Source organism: Astatotilapia calliptera, chromosome 10 (genome assembly GCF_900246225.1).
Source record: "Astatotilapia calliptera chromosome 10, fAstCal1.2, whole genome shotgun sequence".
Lineage (NCBI taxonomy): Eukaryota > Metazoa > Chordata > Actinopteri > Cichliformes > Cichlidae > Astatotilapia > Astatotilapia calliptera.
In genome coordinates this window covers 805,313-828,193 of record NC_039311.1, presented here as the reverse complement: position 1 = coordinate 828,193, position 22,881 = coordinate 805,313, and the positions used below count along the sequence as shown (strand labels likewise).

General features: G+C 40.8%; 1 protein-coding gene across 14 annotated transcripts in view; it reads left to right on the top strand.

The window, feature by feature from the left end:
- LOC113030572 (disks large homolog 2-like) overlaps positions 1–22,881 on the top strand; it is a 175,923-nt gene that overhangs the window by 30,863 nt on the left and 122,179 nt on the right. For 7 of the 14 annotated variants that reach the window (XM_026182128.1, XM_026182133.1, XM_026182131.1 and 4 more), the window contains 2 exons: positions 9,856–9,992; positions 20,852–20,920. The exons of 2 other annotated variants lie outside the window; for them this stretch is intronic. In XM_026182128.1, coding sequence (XP_026037913.1) covers positions 9,856–9,992; positions 20,852–20,920 — 206 coding nt within the window. Of the gene's footprint in view, positions 1–7,283; positions 8,001–9,855; positions 9,993–20,851; positions 20,921–21,392; positions 22,035–22,881 lie in introns of those variants that run through there. 5 more of the 14 variants (XM_026182135.1, XM_026182129.1, XM_026182132.1 and 2 more) reach the window with 5 other exon arrangements.

The following is a 22,881-nucleotide window of genomic DNA, read 5'->3' as shown; positions in this document are numbered from 1 at the left end:
ATCCATGTAGATGCTAAAAATTACAGCCTCAACATGGCATTTAATCTGTTATTAGACTCAATTGGCTTCTCTCAAAATGTAAAAGAACCCACCCACCACTTTAATCACACTCTAGACCTTGTTTTAACATATGGCATAGAAACTGAACATTTAACAGTGTTTCCTGAAAACCCTCTCCTGTCTGATCATTTCCTGATAACATTTACATTTACAATAATCGATTACACAGCGGTGGAGAGTAGACTTTATCACAGTAGATGTCTTTCTGAAAGCGCTGTAACTAAGTTTAAGAATATAATCCACCCACTGTTACAATGCCCTGTACCAACATAGAGCAGAGCAGCTATCTGAACGCTACCCCAACAGAGGTCGATTATCTTGTTAATAATTTCACCTCCTCACTACGTACGACTCTGGATACTGTAGCTCCTGTGAAAACTAAGGTCTCTAATCAGAAGTACCTGACTCCGTGGTATAATTCTCAAACACATACCCTAAAGCAGATGACTCGTAATCTGGAGAGGAAATGGCGTGTCACAAATCTAGAGGATCATCATTTAGCCTGGAGAAATAGTTTGCTGCTTTATAAGAAAGCCCTCCGCAAAGCCAGAACATCTTACTATTCATCACTGATTGAAGAAAATAAGAACAACCCCAGGTTTCTCTTCAACACTGTAGCCAGGCTGACAAAAAGTCAGAGCTCTTTTGAGCCGACCATCCCTTTAACGTTAACTAGTAATGACTTCATGAACTTCTTCACAAATAAACTTTTTATCATTAGAGAAAAAATGACCAGTAATCATCCCACAGATGTAATATTATCTACAGCTACTCTTAGTACCATTGATGTTAAGTTAGACTCTTTTTCTCCAATTGATCTTTCTGAGTTAACTTCAATAATTACTTCCTCCAAACCATCAACCTGTCTTTTAGACCCCATTCCTACAAAACTGCTCAAAGAAGTCCTGCCATTAATTAATTCTTCAATCTTAAATATGATAATAATGGATTGGATTTATATAGCGCTTTTCTAGGCACCCAAAGCGCTTTACAATACCACTATTCATTCACTCGCACATTCACACACTGGTGGAGGCAAGCTACAGTTCTAGCCACAGCTGCCCTGAGGCAGACTGACAGAAGCGAGGCTGCCATATCGCGCCATCGGCCCCTCTGGCCAACACCAGTAGGCAAGTAGGGTAAAGTGACACAACGACCAGGACAGAGAGCCCAGGGATCGAACCGGCGACCTTCCGGTTACAGATGCGATTCCCAACCCCCTGAGCCACGGTCGCCCCATGATCAACCTATCTCTAATGATTGGCTATGTACCACAGGCCTTCAAGCTAGCTGTAGTTAAACCTTTACTCAAAAAGCCATCTCTAGACCCAGCAGTCTTAGCTAATTATAGGCCAATCTCCAACCTTCCTTTCATATCAAAAATCCTTGAAAGAGTAGTTGTCAAACAGCTAACAGATCATCTGCAGAGGAATGGCTTATTTGAAGAGTTTCAGTCAGGTTTCAGAGCTCATCACAGCACAGAAACAGCTTTAGTGAAGGTTACAAATGATCTTCTTATGGCCTCTGTGCTTGTCCTGCTAGACCTCAGTGCAGCGTTCGATACTGTCGACCATAATATCCTATTAGAGCGATTAGAACATGCTGTAGGTATTACAGGTACTGCACTGCAGTGGTTTGTATCATATCTATCTAATAGACTCCAGTTTGTGCATGTAAATGGAGAGTCCTCTTCACACACTGAGGTTAATTATGGAGTTCCACAGGGTTCAGTGCTAGGACCAATTCTGTTTACATTATACATGCTTCCCTTAGGCAGTATCATTAGAAGACATAGCATACATTTACACTGCTATGCAGATGACACCCAGCTCTATCTGTCCATGAAGCCAGATAACACACACCAATGAGTTAAACTGCAGGAATGTCTTAAAGACATAAAGACCTGGATGGCCGCTAACTTTCTGCTTCTTAATTCAGATCAAACTGAGGTTATTGTACTCGGCCCTGAAAAGCCTAGAAATATGGTATCTAACCAGATTCTTACTCTGGATGGCATTACCTTGGCCTCCAGTAACGCGGTGAGGAATCTTGGAGTTATTTTTGACCAGGACATGTCCTTCAATGCACATATTAAACAAATATGTAAGACTGCTTTCTTCCATTTGCGCAACATCTCTAAAGTTAGAAATATCCTGTCTCAGAGTGACGCTGAAAAACTAGTTCATGCATTTATTACTTCCAGGCTGGACGACTGTAATTCATTATTATCAGGATGTCCAAAAAACTCCCTGAAAAGCCTTCAGTTAATCCAAAATGCTGCAGCAAGAGTCCTGACAGGAACTAGAAAGAGAGAGCATATTTCGCCTGTTTTGGCTTCCTGTTAAATCCAGAATTGAATTCAAAATCCTGCTCCTCACATACAAGGTCTTAAATAATCAGGCCCCATCTTATCTTAATGACCTTGTAGTACCATATCACCCTATTAGAGCACTTCGCTCTCGCTCTGCAGGCCTACTTGTTGTTCCTAGAGTATTTAAAAGTAGAATGGGAGGGAGAGCCTTCAGTTTTCAGGCCCCTCTTCTGTGGAACCAGCTTCCAGTTTGGATTCGGGAGACAGACACTATCTCTACTTTTAAGATTAGGCTTCAAACTTTCCTTTTTGCTAAAGCATATAGTTAGGGCTGGACCAGGTGACCCTGAATCCTCCCTTAGTTATGCTGCAATAGACATAGGCTGCCGGGGGATTCCCATGATGCATTGAGTTTTTCCTTTCCAGTCACCTTTCTCACTCACTATGTGTTAACAGACCTCTCTGCATTGAATCATATCTGTTATTAACCTCTGTCTCTCTTCCACAGCATGTCTTTATCCTGTCTTCCTTCTCTCACCCCAACCGGTCGCAGCAGATGGCCCCGCCCCTCCCTGAGCCTGGTTCTGCCGGAGGTTTCTTCCTGTTAAAAGGGAGTTTTTCCTTCCCACTGGTGCCAAAGTGCTTGCTCATAGGGGGTCACTATACACAGTGTCCATGTTTGATGTTCTTTTGCTACTTTTTCTGCATATAGGTTTTTTCATAAATATAAAATATCTATTACTTTTTACATTTTTAATCCTTCAAACACCTTTTTCTGGTACAATGCACTTGTTTGAAGACAACCTCAAAACTCACCATTTCATATATCAGCAGTGCTACTGGAAATTATTGTACAGTGGTCCCTTGCTATAACACAGTTCACCTTTCGCGAACTCGCTGTTTCGCGGATTTCTTTTTTACAGCGCATTGTGTTCTGCATTCTAATTGCTGTAGACCATTGTCAATCAATCTCGTGCCGTGTCTCCTGTACAGCAGCGGTTCCCAACCCCCGGGCCACGGACCGGTACCATGAGTTTTTTGGTACCGGGCTGCAAGAGTTGAGGCTCGGGTGTGAAATGTATGGTTTTCAGGGTTTTTATCGTTAAGTCGGTTTCCCTGGATCTTTTCCTGTGTTGTAGTTGTGTGTCTTATTTTGATATAACTATTTACGCATTACTAGTGGTGCAACGGATCACGGTTGATCCGAAATCTGAATCGATCCCACTCCACGGTTCGGCACGCATGTGATCCGAAGATTCGAAAAAGAAAAAAAAGTATGTGTATGGTGGCGTGGTGGGTCTGTCAAGCGATGGTTATGGCCAGCGCTAGCGGTCCAAGTGGAGGAGTTTGCGGTATTTAAGCAGCCCTTTGCTGCCCAATCCGACCGGGCTAAAGCTATTACAGCTATTGGGGTGTTTAGCTGCAGACGGGAGGCCGTATTCCTTTGTGCAAAACAAGGGGTTTAAACTATGATGAACGAGCCACGCTATGATATCTCGTTGCGCGTCCACTTTAGGGTTACAAGATCGTACCCAGGCATGTATGAGCAGAAGAAGTTTAAAGTTATGGCTGAACTGTCCCGGGCATCTTCTGTTGCCCAACTACTACAAATGGGTGGACCTCCGGGACAACGGAAAGCCACGTGACCGTGACCGCTCATTATATCACAGCGGAGTGGTCGATACAAAGCCCTGTACTGCCCTATAGATTACATTAGATTAGATGAAACTTTATTTATCCCTCGGGTGGGTTCGTCCGGGAAATTCAGTTTCCAGTAGCACAGTAATGGTAAATGGTAAATGGCCTGTATTTGTATAGCGCTTTTACTAGTCCCCCCCTAGGGACCCCAAAGCGCTTTACACACCCAGTCATCCACCCATTCACTCTCACATTCACACACTGGTGGAGGCAGCTACAGTTGTAGCCACAGCTGCCCTGGAGCAGACTGACAGAAGCGAGGCTGCCATGTACCGACAGAAGTTGCAGAATGTGAGCAGAAATATACTCTATATACACATATATAAATACAGAGTATACAAAAGGGATAAATAGAATAAATAGGAATAAGAATACAAGGGAACGGCACATTTCAAGTATTGTGAGTCTATTACACAGTTGGATATTAACAAAAAGTATTGCACAGTGAAAAGGCACTACTAACAGGCATCTCCGAAAACGTTAGAGCACTTATGCAAATATGTGATGTCTTGATAAATCGAGCAGGTATTAGAAGTTTACACAGAAACATTCTCGCATGAAAATATCTTAAAAGTTTATTTTGTGACCCAGACAGAGTAATATTTCAAACTCCGCCACTCTGTGGTCCTCCGCCACTGCCTCGTTTGAGTTTTGGACGAAATGCATTCTGGGATATTGCATTTCATCATTTCGAGCTGATTGGAGACCAGAACAGCCAATCAGATTTTTTTGCAAGTCTGTGATTGGCTGGTTTTGTGGCACAAATATAATGGTGTACAGAAAGAGTTGAGCACGCACGGGCAGAAATGTTGACAGCGCGAGCAACACATTGCGAGTGAGCGCAAATGCAAAAACTGAGCGAGAGGGGCTGCTGTTGTGTGTGTGGATAATAGCAAACACTGAAATACAGTTTTTGCACGCAGCAATGAATTTTGTTCACTCAAATTCAGCTTTTCTTGGCTCAAAATAAATTTCTCCTCAAAATACAACACTTGCACCTGCAAACTTTTTTTTACGTGCGCTCAGAATAGTGGCACAAAAATAACGGCATACTTGGAGAGTGCAGCGGGACGGAGGCGGGGCTCCTCGGAGAGTGCAGCGGGAGGGAGGCGGGGCTCCTCGGAGATTGCAGTAGTCCTGATAGTGGTGGCTGACTTGTCATTGAAGAATGCTGACATGACAATAAATGCCTTGCCATATCCCCACGCCGTATGATGTATGATGAGCATATCATTTTGTCTGTAAGAGAGAAAAACCCCCACATGTAAGTTCAAAGTAGTTGTATAGAATGTAATCAGTTTATCCAACAATCAGATTGCACGTGTTAACAAAAACATCCAAGCCATCCTCAATAATAAAGGCAAAATGGTATGGATCACTAGAGCTGTCAAGAAATGTGGTGAATAGGAAATAAAAATATATTTAATGAAAACACACTTTTTTCTAGCTGATGAATGCACTGAACTGTACAATGTGAAAAGCAACTTGTAAGTCAACAAAGAGACTGCAGAAGTGCTGAAAAGAAGTGCATATTTATAACTTTATGTTGGGTCTGCGCCTCCACAGGCCCTGCTGGTTTAGAAACTTATTCCCGTTAAGGAAGCAAGACGAACAGCAATTGATCGATTTTATTTGCTAGCAAGGGAGGCTGGTCGGAACCAGGATCTTGGAGCTGAACGCTCCTCACCTGTTTCCTTCAAATAAACAGCCTACCATGCAGCCTTTTTATTGAATACAGTTACAGTTTACACAGGCACCACCCATTGTAACATCCTCTGGCATGTAAAAGATTTGGGGAGACAATTCTTTAAAAAAAACATAATTTACCAGACACTCTGTTTTTTGTAACATACATATCTATTGACATATAACAGACAATTTAACAAAGGCTAACTCAAATCTGGGCAATAAAAAAGCAGTAGAGCATAGAATAGAGAATATTAGTATTTATAAATATATAAATCGCTTTCTGACGAACTTTTCAATGTTGATGCAGGTGGAATGAAAGACATGAATAAAGTGCAATATGCAGTGAATGGAACGATGTGCATTGATGTTACTGAAGGTGAAAAGTAGTGAAGTGAATTTGTTCGATAACAAGCAAAAAACAAATGCGTTTTAAACTGACCACTAAATGCCAACCAGAGGTGTCAAAAGTCCACACAATCCTTACTAAAGTTTAGATACCACTGTTTAAAAATACTCGACTAAAAGTAGAAGTATTCACTCAACTTTTTACTCAAGTGGAAGTAAGAAGTACAGTATTTTGTACTGTACAAAAGTTTAAAGTAATCTTGCAAAGCAGCGGGGGGGGGGGGGGGGGGGGGGGGGTATAGTGTAATGACCCTGATTTGAAAATGTAGGGAGTACAAAGTGCAGATACTCGTGCTAAAATGTAAGAAGCAGAAGTATAAAGTAGGCACAAAAAAGTACAGCGGTAAAGTACAGATACCGGAAAATTCTACTTAAGTAATGAAGTATTTGTACTTTGTTACTTTCAGTCTCTGATGCCAACAAAAAATCATATTGTTATGCAAAATGTGTATTTTTTGTCATGTCGCCCACAGAAGCCCTTAATCCAGCTCCGCTTAAACCAGGGCCAGTAAACAGACACATCACGATAAAAAAACATTTAAAAATGACCGTTGTTGTAATGCAAGCAGAGTGCCAACATGATCAGTGTCAGCAAACTAGACGATTCCTAGAATTATGAAATTACTAACGGCAAATGTATGGCGTTATTTTTGTGCCACTATTCTGAGCGCACGTAAAAAAATTTGAGCATGGATGAGTGAGTGACGTGACTGACACAGCTGGCTGCAGAGAGGCTCGGCTGAGCCAAAAAAGACTGAACTGCATCATTATTTTTGTTGAATAGATTTTTTTTGTACCTTAACTGGGTTCCGGAGGCAGTTTATAACTTTTGCGAAGATCGGGAGATTTTTCCATTACGCTGCGTTATTGACGTCTGCAGTCGGGTCTCTCATGTTCGCTCTGTTTACGGAGCTCTGTTAGCTTGGTCATTTAGACAATAGGCTGTTGACAGAGTAATGTTAACGCTTGGTTAAAAAGGTTAAAACAATGCTTGTGTAGTTGTGTCAAATTGTATGCACTTGTTGGAGTTATGTGGTACATTTAAGTTACTCTGTCTTTTGCAGACAGCAAGATGTAGGCTAGTTAACCTTAGCATAGCTTCCCATTACTCATTAACTTAGCTGAAACTCCCCACATGGATTTGGGCAACCAAATAGAGAAGAGTGTAGCTGCTGCTGAGCACCTCTTGGTCCTCCACCGGCCAAAAAACTCAAGTTCTGTGTGGAAGCATTTTACACTCAGTGCTGCAGACAAAACCAAAGTAATATGTAATGTTTGCAAAAAGTCAAATCAGCAGAGGCAGAGATATAAAACATCTGTCAACATCTGCTATGCATAATCACATGCACTTAAAGCATCTTCTTCTGGTACTGTCTGCCAACTCCCCCCACAAGAACCAATTCATCATCACAACCATATAGATCGTCTTGACAAAATGTAATGTTTCCATTTATCCCAAATCTCAACAAATTTGTTTGAAATCTGTTAGAGATGGTAATCTTTTCCATTTTAAATAACTCTTAGACAGTCTTGTGCCAGTCATTTAGTGATGCAATTTTTACACTTAGCCATTTGAAAAAATGTAGGTTTGAGCATTAACGGGAGAGTTGAAAATAACTGCTAAATGCGTTATGAGCATTATTCAGATGAGAGCTGAATTAGAAATCAGCTATGTGGGGTGTAAGGTCATTGTATTGAAGAGAACAGGGAGCTTCTGTGTCTGAGGATTAGGCATGCTGTTAGCTTGGCATCTGGTCCTCTCGCAGCACAGCAACACTGTTTCATGAGACAGCAGTGCTGCAACATGAGGGGAGAACCGGGAGGTTTCACTGCATGTGTGAGTTATTTTTGCTACTTTTGGTAAAACTGAGGCTGTGGTTGCTTTTTTAACCTACTAGGACCTGGCGTCCACATATGGGGACATCACATTTTGGGTTATTTAGACCAAAATACTCAATGTTGCTCCACAAGGGTCTGATATCCACTTACGAGGACATTATACTGCTACTGTTCTATCAAAATTTTAAACGAATATCCTCAGATGTGGCTCTCATTTTTCTTAGAACAAAAATTAGGTAAAAATAAAAAATCACGTAATTCTTTGTTTTTACATTTATCAGGTCCCAATCAGCCCAAAAGGAAATTAAAAATGCTGCCGTGGAAGAGTTCGGGTCTTAGGAGGTTAAATGAATAACATGTTACAATGTTCTGTTACCATGGTAACAGTGGATAGTTTTGAAATGCACTGGATTATATGAAGGAGAGCGTTTATCTCAGAACTTGTTGAATTAACATTGAGGTACACACAAAAAACACATTCTTTAAATGTCTGAAAACCCTAACAAACCCTAACACATGCATAGTTGACATACAGTATATTTCTGAATCTTGATTCTCTCAAAATAATTGAGTGACAAATAATAACTGGTTCATAGAGACTTACACATTTACTCACCACACTATTTCAAGAGCTTTGGGGGATTTGCATAAATTTCCCTGCATTCATCTGCTTCTGTAAAAGCCTGCTTTAATTTGAATGATAAAAAATTGAACTGTGACTGTTCTTAGTGTATTTCAAAATATACATCTAGAAAGTTTTTAGTCCATTAATTTCTTAATGGGCTAAAAAAGTTGATTTATTATTTCTAAATACAGAAATGCATGGAAACATTGTTACATGATTGGGGCAGAAACATTATTTAGTGTCTGGTTGTGAATACTAATGCATTCTTTTTATTAATATCCATTTAAATGTAAATGTAAAAGGCCATAGTGCCAGATCACTTGCCACGGCTTTGATTCTTTAGTAAAACATGGCTGGCCATTCAAAAAATGTTCCTGCACTTTGAAAATAAAAACACTCATCGGGATCGGGTTTTTCAGGCACCAAGGCTGTGGAACTCTCTTCCATTGTCTTTACGCTGTCTAGACTGACTCCTTTGAAAAGCAGCTGACATTTCTATACAAACAAGCTTTTCATTGTTTCATATTATTTTATTTATATTTCTGGTTTTATTGTTTTATTGTGAAGCACATTGTGATTTCTATCTGTGGAAAGTGCTATATAAATCAATTTTACTTACTTACACTTTAACCGAACATTAAAAAGTTCACTTGAGTCACAAAATGCAAATGCTTTATATTATATGTTGTAAAGACAACCTAACAGATGTTCAGTTCATAGCTACAGAATGCAGTGAAAGTATTGCAGTTACTCAAACTGACATTCATGCAAAATACCAGGATATATTTGCACAAGTGCAGCTACCTGCCCGGTCAGATAAGACCACATATTTTCTGTGGACATTTTCTTCCTGGGTTTTGCAGTTTTAAAGATAATTTTATTAACACTCAAACACTACCAAAAACAACCTTTAGTCTGCAGCTCTGACAGAAAGGTCCAAGCTGCGGACTAAAGGTTGTTTGTTGACCTCAACTTGCTCTCTGATGCATCCATCCACGTGGATCCATGTGTGTGAATGTCAGATAGAAAGCACTTAGAAAAAGAACTGTTTGTATTAATGGTGTGAATAATGGGTGAATGAGGCTGTGTAAAGATCTTTGAGTGCTCCGGGAGAGTAGAAAAGTGCTGTATAAGAATCAGCCCATTCACCATTTGACATATCTACCATCCACTTAAGCCAATCAACTGTCAACAGCCCCTACATCATTTAACATGTGTATGTTCACAGATATCCAGGGGTTCTATGAAGTGACTCTATTAAACACACAGAAAAGCTCCAAGCAAAAGCTAGAGGAACTCAACCACATGGCGGACAAGTGGGAGAAAAGTCTTTCTGTACCAAACTCTACCTGTCCAGTAGAGCAGGTGAGTGTCTGACACACTGTATCAGCCCTATAGATAGTGAATTACCTTTTTATGACAAGGGTGTCTGCCTGCTAAAGCCTGTTGGAAAGTAAAACAGACAAAGGCTGAGCGGTGAAGCATTAACAGCAATAGCATGCTGAGTGTGGGGATAAAAACCCTTTTAAGAGAGCCATGAGCAGGTGTAGGGAGATGTAGTTTCTGGTGATCAGTCATCTGAATCTGACTCTTGACAATCAGTGTGCTATTCAGCTGAATGTGATAATCTGAGCTGCTAATTCTATATTTGTTGTGCTTTACTGGAACTATACCTTAATTCAAGTACCCTGCAAAGTGTGAGCAAATGTGTTGAGGAGAACATGGGGTATTTTTTAGCACCTGCACCATTTGCACCATACTGTATGTAAGTAAAGGCATGACTACTCAGTGTAAAAAGTGTTGTTTAGCTTTCTAGATAAGTTACTTTGACCACTGAAAGTATCGAAAATGGATATAGCTACCTTGACATCCACTGGTTTGTGAAAACCCATTATGAAGCGTTTTTGCTGCAGGCATCTTGGTGTTTTGAAATTGGACGCGATGAGGGAGGGGTGCATCTGACTGAGAAACTGGACACACCCTGCACCCTCCTTTCTCACACACAAATGACCAAAATTTACACAGCGAACGTAATGTTGTATTTAGTATGACCTAAAATGAGAGACAGCCTGTAAACTCAGCTGGGAAGTGTTTACAGGTTCAGCACAGAGGCCTGTTTCCCATAGACTTCAATTAGCCCTTTTCCACTAGTACCTACTCAGCTCAACTCGACTACGTCATTTTCCATTACAATTCAATACCACCTAGTGTGCATTGGGTCATTATAACAAAATGGCCCAGAGTCTTTACATGTTATTGCGATGTAATTTATATGCAACACAACACTATAACAAAGGAGCACGTGAAGGCAATGGTCTGTGTACAGCTTTTTGTCAGACTCAGAGACCAGCGTATTGTTCTTTGTGTAGTTATTTCTCTCGTTGCAAAGTTTCAAAAATGGTGATTTTGATTTTCGTGAAGGAGAGGCTTTTATGACTCATTGAGTGACACCACTGATTGGCCAAACTGTGGAAGCTATGTCAATCTTTTATACTATGTCTGTGACAATCTGGTCTTTAAGTCTGACGACATTAGCCGTTTCCAGGTCCAAACTCCCCTTCAGGTCCCAAAGTCAAACGAACACTGTGGCATCACTGAGAGTTACAAACTGTCTAAATTCTTTCATGTGTAATAAAATCATCAGTGTTGCTGCTTTACCAGGTGTAACAATTAAGTTTAACATCCAGGTATCCATGAGAACAGGATTTATTAAATTTAACAAAGTTAGAAGTTAGCAGGAAGTTAGCTCGCTAGGGAGAACAGCAGGTATTGGAGAAGGGGGGATTTTATAGGCTGAAGCCGGAGGGGGCGTGAAGGAGGAGTGGTCCCGCTCCTGAAATTCAGATGATATCTCCACGAGTAGTTTGGACCTGGAAGCAGGATTCATATGCTCCTCCTTCAGTTGTTTGTGCATTTTATATAGCACCCTGTAATGTTAATTCAATTTGATTTTATTTATATAATGTTTTATATTGTAAGGTAGACCCTACAATAATACATACAGAGAAAAACCCAACAACCATATAGCCCCTTATGAGCAAGCACTTAGGCGATAATGGGAAGGAAAAACTCCCTTTTAACAGGAAGATGCCAGAACCAGGCTGTGTGAGGAACAGGATTTTGAATTCTGGATTTAACAGGAAGCCAATGAAGGGAAGCCAAAACAGGAGAAATCTACTCTCTCTTTCTAGTCCCTGTCAGTAGGGCTAGGCCACATTATACCGTTCACGGTAATACCGGTATAATGTTAGGCAACGATAGGAAAATGAAATATCGCGATAGAATGGGAGTAAAACGCGCATGCGCAGTGCCTTTGTTTTCATACGCACATGGCCGATTGTTGATTGAAACAGATGAACCAGAATTGGTTTGTAAAAATGGTGCAACTTCAGTGATGTGGAACTGGTTTGGTGTTTGTTCGTCAGATACACAACAAAGCACATTTTTTTGCAGAACATGCAAGCGGCCGTTGTTATTTGTCGGACTAAGATGCTCTTAAATCTGGGAGTAATCTGGGTCCTAAACTCCATATGCTTCAGGTCAAACAACACTGCAGCATCACTTAGAGTTAAAAACTGTCTAAATTCTTTCATCTTTAATAAAACGATCAGCATTGCTGCTTTACCAGGTGTAACTATAAAGTTTAACTTCCAGGCATCCATGGAAACAAAAGTTATTACATTTAACGGAGTTAGAAGTTAGCAGGAAGCTAGCGGAAGTTAGCTCGCTAGCTTCGCTAGTTACCTAAGCATGATATAGCATGTTCTGACTGAGAGATTTCTGAAAAAATTCAAACGCACAGCTCTGCTATCACTTCCAACATAAATGAAGACAGGAAACTAAACAGCAGTGACGTTTGTAGGGTTACTGAAGTTGGGCTAGCTGGTATATAATGATGTGCTACGTGATCGCTAGTGACACAGCTATGTTAGCATAACATAAACAGTGAAGCTGGAGGACGAACACTAACACTTTTCCACTTATAAAAGTTAACGTGAGGGTTCCTGGTGGTTAGGGACAAATGCAATCACATGACAGGATGCTGTAAACGGACCAAACTTCAGTCAGGAGAACAACTGAGATAATCCATCCACAATACGAGGTTAGTCATTAATATACTGCAACAACATGGGAATAGAGCAGCTGCCAGAGAATTCAACATTAATGAATCAATGGTACAGAAGTGGAGGAAGCAAGAAGAATGAGTTTAATAAAGTTTGATTTATCTGACTGCTTTGTTTCGCTTAATGTGCCTTATAATCCCGTGCACCTTATGGTCCGAAAAATGCGTACTGCACACTGCAGTTTAATGTTGCAAAGCACCTCTTTTTAACTTCAGTGGATATTATACACGGTTATGCTCAGGATATGTCAGCCCATTTCTGCTGGAAATGCCTTTTGGTTAAACTTTCAGCAAGGAATTTGCATTTGCACTGTTACATTTTTATAAAGCTTTAATGTACATAAAAACCAGCTTCTTGTTTAAGTGAAAATAAATGGAAGGTTGTCTTTTTGCACTAGTAATGTTGTGGAGTTGTATTTTGTCTCGGATCAATTATATCGTCAGTTATATCGTTATCGCAAATTTTCAAATATATATCGTGATAAATATTTTTGGCCATATCGCCCTGCTCTACCTGTCAGGACTCTTGCTGCAGCATTTTGGATTAGCTGAAGGCTTTTCAGGGAGTTTTTACGACTTCCTGATAATAATGAATTACAGTCGTCCAGCCTGGAAGTAATAAATGCATGAACTAGTTTTTCAGCGTCACTCTGAGACAGGATATTTCTAACTTTAGAGATGTTGCACAAATGGAAGAAAGCAGTCTTACATATTTGTTTAATATGTGCGTTGAAGGACATGTCCTGGTCAAAAATGACTACAAGGTTCCTCACAGCGTTACTGGAGGCCAAGGTAATGCCATCCAGAGTAAGAATCTGCTTAGATACCATATTTCTAGGCTTTTCAGCTGTTTCTGTGCTGTGATGAGCTCTGAAACCTGACTGAAACTCTTCAAATAAACCATTCCTCTGCAGATGATCTGTTAGCTGTTTGACAACTACTCTTTCAAGGATGTTTGATATGAAAGGAAGGTTGGAGATTGGCCTATAATTAGCTAAGACTGCTGGGTCTAGAGATGCTTTTTGAGTAAAGGTTTAACTACAGCTAGCTTGAAGGCCTGTGGTACATAGCCGATCATTAGAGATAGGTTGATCATATTTAAGATCGAAGCATTAATTAATGGCAGGACTTCTTTGAGCAGTTTTGTAGGAATGGGGTCTAAAAGACACGTTGATGGTTTGGAGGAAGTAATTATTGAAGTTAACTCAGAAAGATCAATTGCAGAAAAAGAGTGTTGTGGAAGTTTTCCATTAAATAAAGCCTGCAGACGAGCGGTGAGCGGTAGCTAACATTCTTTAAACAAAAAACACAAAGCACAGACAACCCAGCTTGTGGAGAGCCTACATGACCGCGGGGCAGATGGTCAGCAGAGTCTGAGCCTAGCATGGCTCTCAGTTAAATACCTTCTCCAGGAACAAAAGGCAGTACACAGCTGTTTCACACCTTAAGGTTCACACTCCCTTGCTACCTCGCAGAGTCCTCAAAGAGACAAAAGAGTCTTCCTGTGGAGTCGTCTGCTTCCCCCAACTTCCTTGCTACACCCCCACCATTTGTCTTACTGTATGAGTGTGAGACTTGTTAAAATCCAGTGGCACCAAGGCATCATACAACAAAATAATGTGATTAATACATAAGTAAAGGAAATTCCTATACAAGAGTCTAACTTAACATCAATGGTACTAAGAGTAACTGTAGATAATATTACATCTGTGGGATGATTACTGGTAATTTTTCCTCTAATGATAAAAATGTTATTTGTGAAGAAGTTCATGAAGTCATTACTAGTTAACGTTAAAGGGATGGTTGGCTCAACAGAGCTCTGACTTTTTGTCAGCCTGGCTACAGAGCTGAAGAGAAACCTGGGGTTGTTCTTATTTTCTTCAATCAGTGATAAATAGTAAGATGTTCTGGCTTTGTGGAGGGCTTTCTTATAAAGCAGCAAACTATTTCTCCAGGCTAAATGATGATCCTCTAGATTTGTGACACGCCATTTCCTCTCCAGCTTACGAGTCATCTGCTTTAGGCTACGTGTTTGAGAATTATACCACGGAGTCAGGTACTTCTGATTTGAGACCTTAGTTTTCACTGGAGCTACAGTATCCAGAGTCGTACGTAGTGAGGAGGTGAAATTATTAACAAGATAATCGACCTCTGTTGGGGTAGCGTTCAGATAGCTGCTCTGCTCTATGTTGGTACAGAGCATTGAAGATGATAACAGTGGGTGGATTATATTCTTAAACCTAGTTACAGCGCTTTCAGAAAGACATCTACTTTGATAAAGTCTACTCTCCACTGCTGTGTAATCAATTATTGTAAATGTAAATGTTATCAGGAAATGATCAGACAGGAGAGGGTTTTCAGGAAACACTGTTAAATGTTCAGTTTCTATGCCATATGTTAAAACAAGATCTAGAGTGTGATTAAAGTGGTGGGTGGGTTCTTTTACATTTTGAGAGAAGCCAATTGAGTCTAATAACAGATTAAATGCCATGTTGAGGCTGTCATTTTTAGCATCTACATGGATGTTAAAATCACCCACAATAATTATTATCCAGAGTCGTACGTAGTGAGGAGGCGAAATTATTAACAAGATAATCGACCTCTGTTGGAGTAGCGTTCAGATAGCTGCTCTGCGTTGGTACAGGGCTATATATAATTCCCTTCTCGCCCCTCTCGAAGGCTCGTTCAGGTGTGGGACTTTGAGTCATAGGCCTTCTTGTAATCAATCCATGCAGTGCACAGGTTGGTCAGCCTAGTCTTGCAGTCTCAGCTGGCTGCTCGGTCTACCAGTAGCTGGTGTTTTGCGCCTCTTGTATTTTTGCTAATCCCTTTGTGTGCCCCGCTCATGTGCCTGTTCATGTTAGCCGCTATGATGCCTGACAGGAGCATCCATGCGGTACTGAGGCAGGTTATTGGTCGGTTGTTGGACGGGACCGGTCCCTTCTGGCTATCCTTGAGGATCAGGACTGTCCGGGCTTTGGTTTGCGTGGGGAGAGGTGGGTATTCCTCCTCAGAAGAGCATCGGCCATGTTTACCATAATTCCCATGGTCCTCACATTGGGAGCCTTGAGCGCGTGGCTGAAGATCTCGGAGATCAAAATCGTTTCTTTGTAGCACTCAAGCAAGGCTTAGTCCGCTGGGTCCATAGCGAGGTCGTGTTCTTCTGTCACGGTGAGCTGTGTGGCAGGAAGAGGTTGGACCCAAAAGCAGGACTCTGAGACAAAAACTTAGAGCAGCAGCTTCAATACCTGACAAAACAAATTACAAACAAAGTACATGAACACTAAGGAAACAAACGAAGATAAATTAGAACTAAGGATCTCCCAACTTGGCAACTTATGACCTGACGAGACTTGACATGACTGGAGAACATTGAACTAACAGAAAAACGCACAGCTCACGTGGGAATGTACAACAGGAGGGAATACCGCTGGACCTAATCTGATATAATAAGACAGGAAGGAAGCAAAATTGAATACACTAACACAGGACACGGGACTATCAAAATAAAAAAAAAGCAAGTCAAGTACGGAGACGAGGACGAAGCCACTCGAGCTTAACACTGAGACTGAGGAAGAAACAATATTAGTTTCCCATAAGTGCAATATTATTAAGTGCAATTTTTCTGATCCAACATAGTATTTTATTCTATTTTTTTCTAGTGATGTCTTCTTTTTGTTTATAGTATGTTATTCTATTTTATCTTTTTCTATTCTTTTGTTTTTCTTAATTTTTGCTGCTCTTAACTTCGTACTGTCCACTTTCTGCCATGACCAAACAAATTTCCTACGAGTGGGACTATTAAAGGTTTATCTTATTTTATTATAGAAACTATAAATATTGCATGAGCCCACACAATTCAAGAACCAAAACCACAAATGATACAAAATCAAAGAATATAAGAAAAAACCCAAAAACACATCAACACTGGGTCACAGATCCAGTGCCATGACACTGCCAGTTTTAGAGAACAATAAAATGCTGTTTCTGTGAATATCAAAATTTTATCTTGTCCATTCATGATCCACGAGTAACAAGTATGCTTACCTATACAAATGAGGTGTCATTGTTGGTCCCTTATAAAAAAAGAGTATATGTGGTTGATTGATTGTTGTCAGAACTATATTATATTATTCTTGTATTATTTAGAAAAAGTGTAGAACTGGTCTGTGGGCATCAAGGCTTTATGTTTCTGTGCTCATTGCATGTTTAAATTAAAAGGGGACTAACCAGTTTGATATTCGACTCATAATATTAGTAACAATAAAACTACTACTACTACTAATAGATGTAGTTAAACTTGTAGAGGTAGTCATAGGCTGTTCTTTGTAGTAACAACTCAACCTACAGCGTCATGTGCGTGCGTTATCGTTTATATAGTTCCAAAGAGACTGAAAATAATCTCTCTGTAACAGCACGATCTGCTGAACCACTTTACTAACGTCATCTAGTACTGTCATGATAGAGATAACTAAAGAGGATTAGTCCTCATAGACTGATGATCCCTCCATGAGGCTGTCAGTACACTGTTATATATCCTGTTTTGCTGCCACTGTCAGGGCTCTGTGTGCGGGGAGGTGGAGATGTGGATCCAAGTGCAGGACTCTGAGACGGAAATATAACTGAAAACCTCAGCTTTATTGCTGGCACCAACAAAACAGAAACCAAACATGAAAACACTAACTGGAACACACAGGCAGGATCTGAGGGTACGACGCGACACCGAGCATGGAAAACACAGGGCTTAAATACACAGGGTAGTAATGAGGGAATGGGCAACAGAAGGGAGTCACAGCTGGGGGAGATCAGGGCTAACGAGACGGGGGAGCTAAGCTGCACACACTAACATAAGACAAAGACTTTCACAATAAGACAGGAAACAAGAATTACTAAACCAGATGCAGACATGACACTGAGAGACAGACTAGACACTGAACAGAAACTGCAATGAGAACCCAAAACCTAAGAACTGATCCCTCACCAAGAATAACAGAAACAGATCTATAATGATAATAATAAACAAAGCACCAGAACATCAGAAAACAATCCATAATGCAAAAATACACCAAAACATAATAAACTCAAAATACTGGGTCCAATGGACCCAGAACCGTGACAGCCACAATCAGATGGATTAGGCAAATGTACTAAGAACTAACGAGATGCCAGATGGCTTTATCCAATTAAATTATGGGGTCCAAAGATGTTCATCTATCTCATATATATAGCACCGAGTGCTCCGATTACCACGGGGACCACTGTTACCTTCACCCTCCACATCTGCTCCAGCTGTTCTCTGAGCCCTTGGTACTTCTCAAGGTTCTCGTGTTCCTTCTTCCTGATGTTGCTGTCATTCACTACATCGATCACTACGGCCGTCTTCTTCTGTTTGTCTACCACCACTATGTCCGGTTGGTTAGCCACCACCATTTTGTCCATCTGTATCTGGAAGTCCCACAGGATCTTAGCTCGGTCATTCTCCACCACCCTTGGGGGCATCTCCCATTTTGACCTCGGGACTTCCAGGTTATACTCGGCACAGATGTTCCTGTACACTATGCCGGCCACTTGGTTATGGCGTTCCATGTATGCCTTGCCTGCTAGCATCTTGCACCCTGCTGTTATGTGCTGGATTGTCTCTGGGGCATCTTTACACAGCCTGCACCTGGGGTCTTGCCTGGTGTGATAGACCCCAGCCTCTATGGATCTTGTGCTCAGAGCTTGTTCCTGTGCTGCCATGATTAGTGCCTCTGTGCTGTCTTTCAGTCCAGCTTTGTCCAGCCACTGGTAGGACTTCTGGATATCAGCCACCTCCTCTATCTGCCGGTGGTACATACCGTGCAGGGGCCTGTCCTGCCATGATGGTTCCTTCTCTTCCTCTTCTTTGTTGGGTTTCTGCTGGCCGAGGTATTCACTGAGCATGTGGTCAGTTGGGGCCACCATTCTGATGTAACTGTGGATGTTCGTTGTCTCATCCTGGACTGTGGTGCTGACACTCACCAGTCCACGGCCCCCTTCCTTCCGCTTAGCGTACAGCCTCAGGGTGCTGGACTTGGGGTGAAACCCTCCATGCATGGTCAGGAGCTTCCTTGTCTTTATGTCAGTGGCTTCTATCTCCTCCTTTGGCCAGCTGAGTATCCCAGCAGGGTACCTGATCACAGGCAGGGCGTAGGTGTTGATAGCCCGGATCTTATTCTTACCGTTCAGCTGACTCCTCAGGACTTGCCTGACCCTCTGCAGGTACTTGGTGGTTGCAGCTTTCCTAGAGGCCTCTTCATGGTTCCCATTTGCCCGTGGGATCCCCAGGTACTTGAAGCTAACCTCTATGTCTGCAATGCTGCCTTCTGGTAGTTCGATCCCTTCAGTTCTGACTACCTTCCCTCTCTTCGTTACCATCCGACTACACTTCTCCAGTCCGAACATTATTCCGATGTCATTGCTGTATATCCTGGTGGTGTGGATCAGTGAATCGATGTCTCGTTCACTCTTGGCTTGTCGTCATCCACGTAGAGGAGGTGGCTTCCAGTTGCTCCATTTCGTAGCCAGTCTTATGAGGGGGAAACCAAATAACAGAACCTGAAAACAAGAACTCAGGAAGTACTGGCAAACTAGGAAGCTAGAAATACTAGGACAGAAACCAAAACAAACAGTCATACTCATAATAACATTAAAAGTAAAAGTACAGAAACCAAAACCACTGGGTCACCAACCCAGGACTGTGACAAATATATTCCCACAGAAAACTGCTGCTCTAAGCCTAATTTTAAGTAGAAGCAAGAGTTAAATCACCTGCTGAGTTAATCTTATCTGCCTATCTGGCTCTTTCAACACAAAGGCAAAGGAACATGTGAGAAAGAAGCAAAATGTAAATACAAGAAAGAATCTTATTTAAATCAAATCAGGGAACAAAACTGAAATACTTCACAGAAAACCAAGACCATAACTCATGGGATCATGTGTGCAGTCCTGATGCAAAGCATTGCACATTCCTCTTAGGACATTTTAGGAATGAGAAATGATTTATTTATTCCATATTAGACAAATTCTTTTGCTGAAGTAGGTGAAACAATGACGAAATAGTAATATATATACATATATGCAAATATTCTGGCTGTTCCCTTATGCATAAGAGTCCACCACAGCATGCAGCTCTGCATGTTTGATATGTGCTGAATCATGAACAATAATAATAATAATGTTTTTTTTCATGTTAATGGAAGAATTATGTGAATTATGTTTTTTCACTTCCTGAACTTTCTACATATATTCTACATTACAGTGATGTGTTTGATTTTATTTCTCAGCTGCATGTTCATTTGGTAACATTTGTATACAAAAAAGCAGGTAATATATCATCTAACAACTTTATGTTAAAAATGTCACTCATTGTAATCATAGTTGAATCAGCTCTGTTCGTAGCAGCATTTTGTTTTTCCTACTTTTGTTTTGGCAGATTTGTTGGTAGTTATTATGTCCAGTAATAACCACAGAGGGCGGCCACATTAGCTAAAATAATAGCTGAATGAGTATAGTATAGATTGACTCAGTTAATTGGTTTGAATTCTGATGGTGTCCTAATCCTCCTCTAGTTTATGCAGTGTTCTGTCAAATTAGTATCTTGTGAGCGAGATCCATCATCTGTTTTTGTCTTAATATTACATAAATAATACTACATAATAACAATTCATAGCTAAATAATACTTAACTTAATGAATAAACATAAATTATGTAATAAAAAATAACTAAATGATTCTACATGAAAAGTTAAAGGTATTGCTGTTAGAAGCAGGATGGTATAAAGAGGTTTTATTTTTAGGCTTAGACTATTTGAGCTTCTAATTGGAGACAGTCTGACCAGCGTATGATCACTTCATCTACTTATCGTTGCCAGATCTTGCATAACTCTTACAACTGCATCCTGTTACTGTTGTGCAGTTACCAGCTAGTCAACACTTCAAAAACCTCCATATTATATTATTATTTCACAATATACATACACAGTGTTCTTTGTTGCATGTGTATACTTCAGCTAGGCATTTCTAAGAACAACACCAGTCATTATCAGAGCTGAGTGGCTTATGCACCTGTTTGTTGTTCCCAGCAGAGGGAGCACAGCAGCTCAGAGCCCAGTGGGAGAGCGCAAGCAGAGTGCAGTGCAAACACCCCTGAGGTGAGTTTCTGTATGTTTGCAGTGTAGCAGTAGTGTATGGCTTGCAGTAGATTAGTGGGATCTTGTGTACATCACAACAAGTGCCTTGTGCCTCTGCTAGCAGCATCCATTTTAGTTGATTTAGTTCTGCATTCAAACTTGTACACTCATCAACAGTCATAGCATGGCAGAACACTGCAGCCCAGCACAGCACTTGGTTCCTTAAGAAGCAGCTGGAGGAATCTGGTGCTGCATAATCCCAGTAACAGTAAGCTCGAAATGTAAACAAGATTAGTGCTTGGCACCAGAATAACAACTGCTGTGGTAATAATATGTTAGTGGTACAAACTGGGCTGGAACGACGTTAGCCAAGCTTTTTGTTAGGGTCTCAGAGCAGGGACTGGCCTGTCTGAAGATGACAGTGTTAGTTTGCTAAGTAGTACTAACTGAACATGATTAAGAACCTGAGAGTTTATTTGTTTGAATGGAAATTAAATCTTTCCTGTGCAAATTAGGCTCTCTGACATGATCATAGTATGACAGAGTATGATCAGAGAGTCTGATTTAAGAAACTAAATGTCTGTAAAACGTCCAGTTTTAAATCAATGGGACAGCAATACTGTTCACTCCGTGTTTGTCTGTATCGATCCGTAGTTTTGTACTCATAACATAAATCTTAGTGAATTTCATTCTCCTTTATTCATTGTAAATTAAAATGGAGCCAAGTAGAAGTTGTCTATAGCCATCGAGACTACAGTCATGAAACCCATTATTGCATTTCAGAAGAAAATGTTTTGTGTTTAGGACATGCAAAGTGTACAGTGGATTCTTCAGTAAATCCGTCATGCAAATAGCTTGCACTGTCAGTGTTGTTGCATACAACAAGTGGCAGCTCTAACAAAGGAGGTTAAAGCATTCCTGCTCTGTAATGCAATAAGTCAAAGCTACCTGAGCCACATCGCCTGAAAAGATTAGCTCTGTCATTCTGGCAAAGACAGTTTGTGCTTGCAAATGTCTTCAGTAAGAGCAAGAAGCAACTGGGACTGGAGGGGTGCTGCTTCAAACACTAATGAAGGCAGTAATCAAGGTCAAAATCTGCAACACGCCTCTTCTGCAGCATGACTCCAGCAAACAGGTACTGTGACAGCTGATGTGGAGGAAATGAGCAGTTCAGGTTCTCATAAATGGGAGATGGATCACATGGGAAGGGTTAAAGGTCTGTGTTATAGTGCTAGACTGACTAGAACGGACTAGAACTACACTTTCTTCCGCACAGTTATATAGTACGATAGATGCTGAGTTAGTAATGATGTACGTGTAACCATGGGAGCTTACCACCATCGTAACCAGCACAAAAGATTCGAATACAAACAACAAAAGAAAATATACAGAAATTTGGAGTTTATGACAAAGAAAAATTAACTGATGAAAATAACTTTGATGTGTGAGTTTGTCTGTGTTTTTTCAGCAGTGTGAGCATGTCTTATTGTGCTCTAATTGTTGCCTAGACTGAACACTTGCATGCTCCAACACAGCATGCTGCTTCTTTGGATTATAGCTTAATGCCGTTGCTGCTGCCTGTTGGAGGATACTGATCTGATAACAACACATCCTTTAAGTCCTGAAGGTTGTGAGGTGGGACCTCGATGAATCGAATTTATTTGTGCAGCAAATACAACAGATGTTTGATTAGACTGTTTTATATAACCAGTTATGGTCCTCAAACCATTCCTGACCCTTTTTAGCAGTTTGAGCTACAGTAGCTTGTCTGTTGGATCAGGTCAGATGGACCAGCCTTCGGTCACCATGTGAATCAGTGAGACTTGGCCTCTCATGACCCTGTCACTAATTCCTCACTGTTCCTTCCTTAGAACACTAAATAGATGCATCCATCAATATGAATGTGTGTGAATGGTAGTTAGGAATTATTTAAAAGCGTACAAAAAAGTGCTTGTGTGACTGACTGTGAATGGGTGAATGTG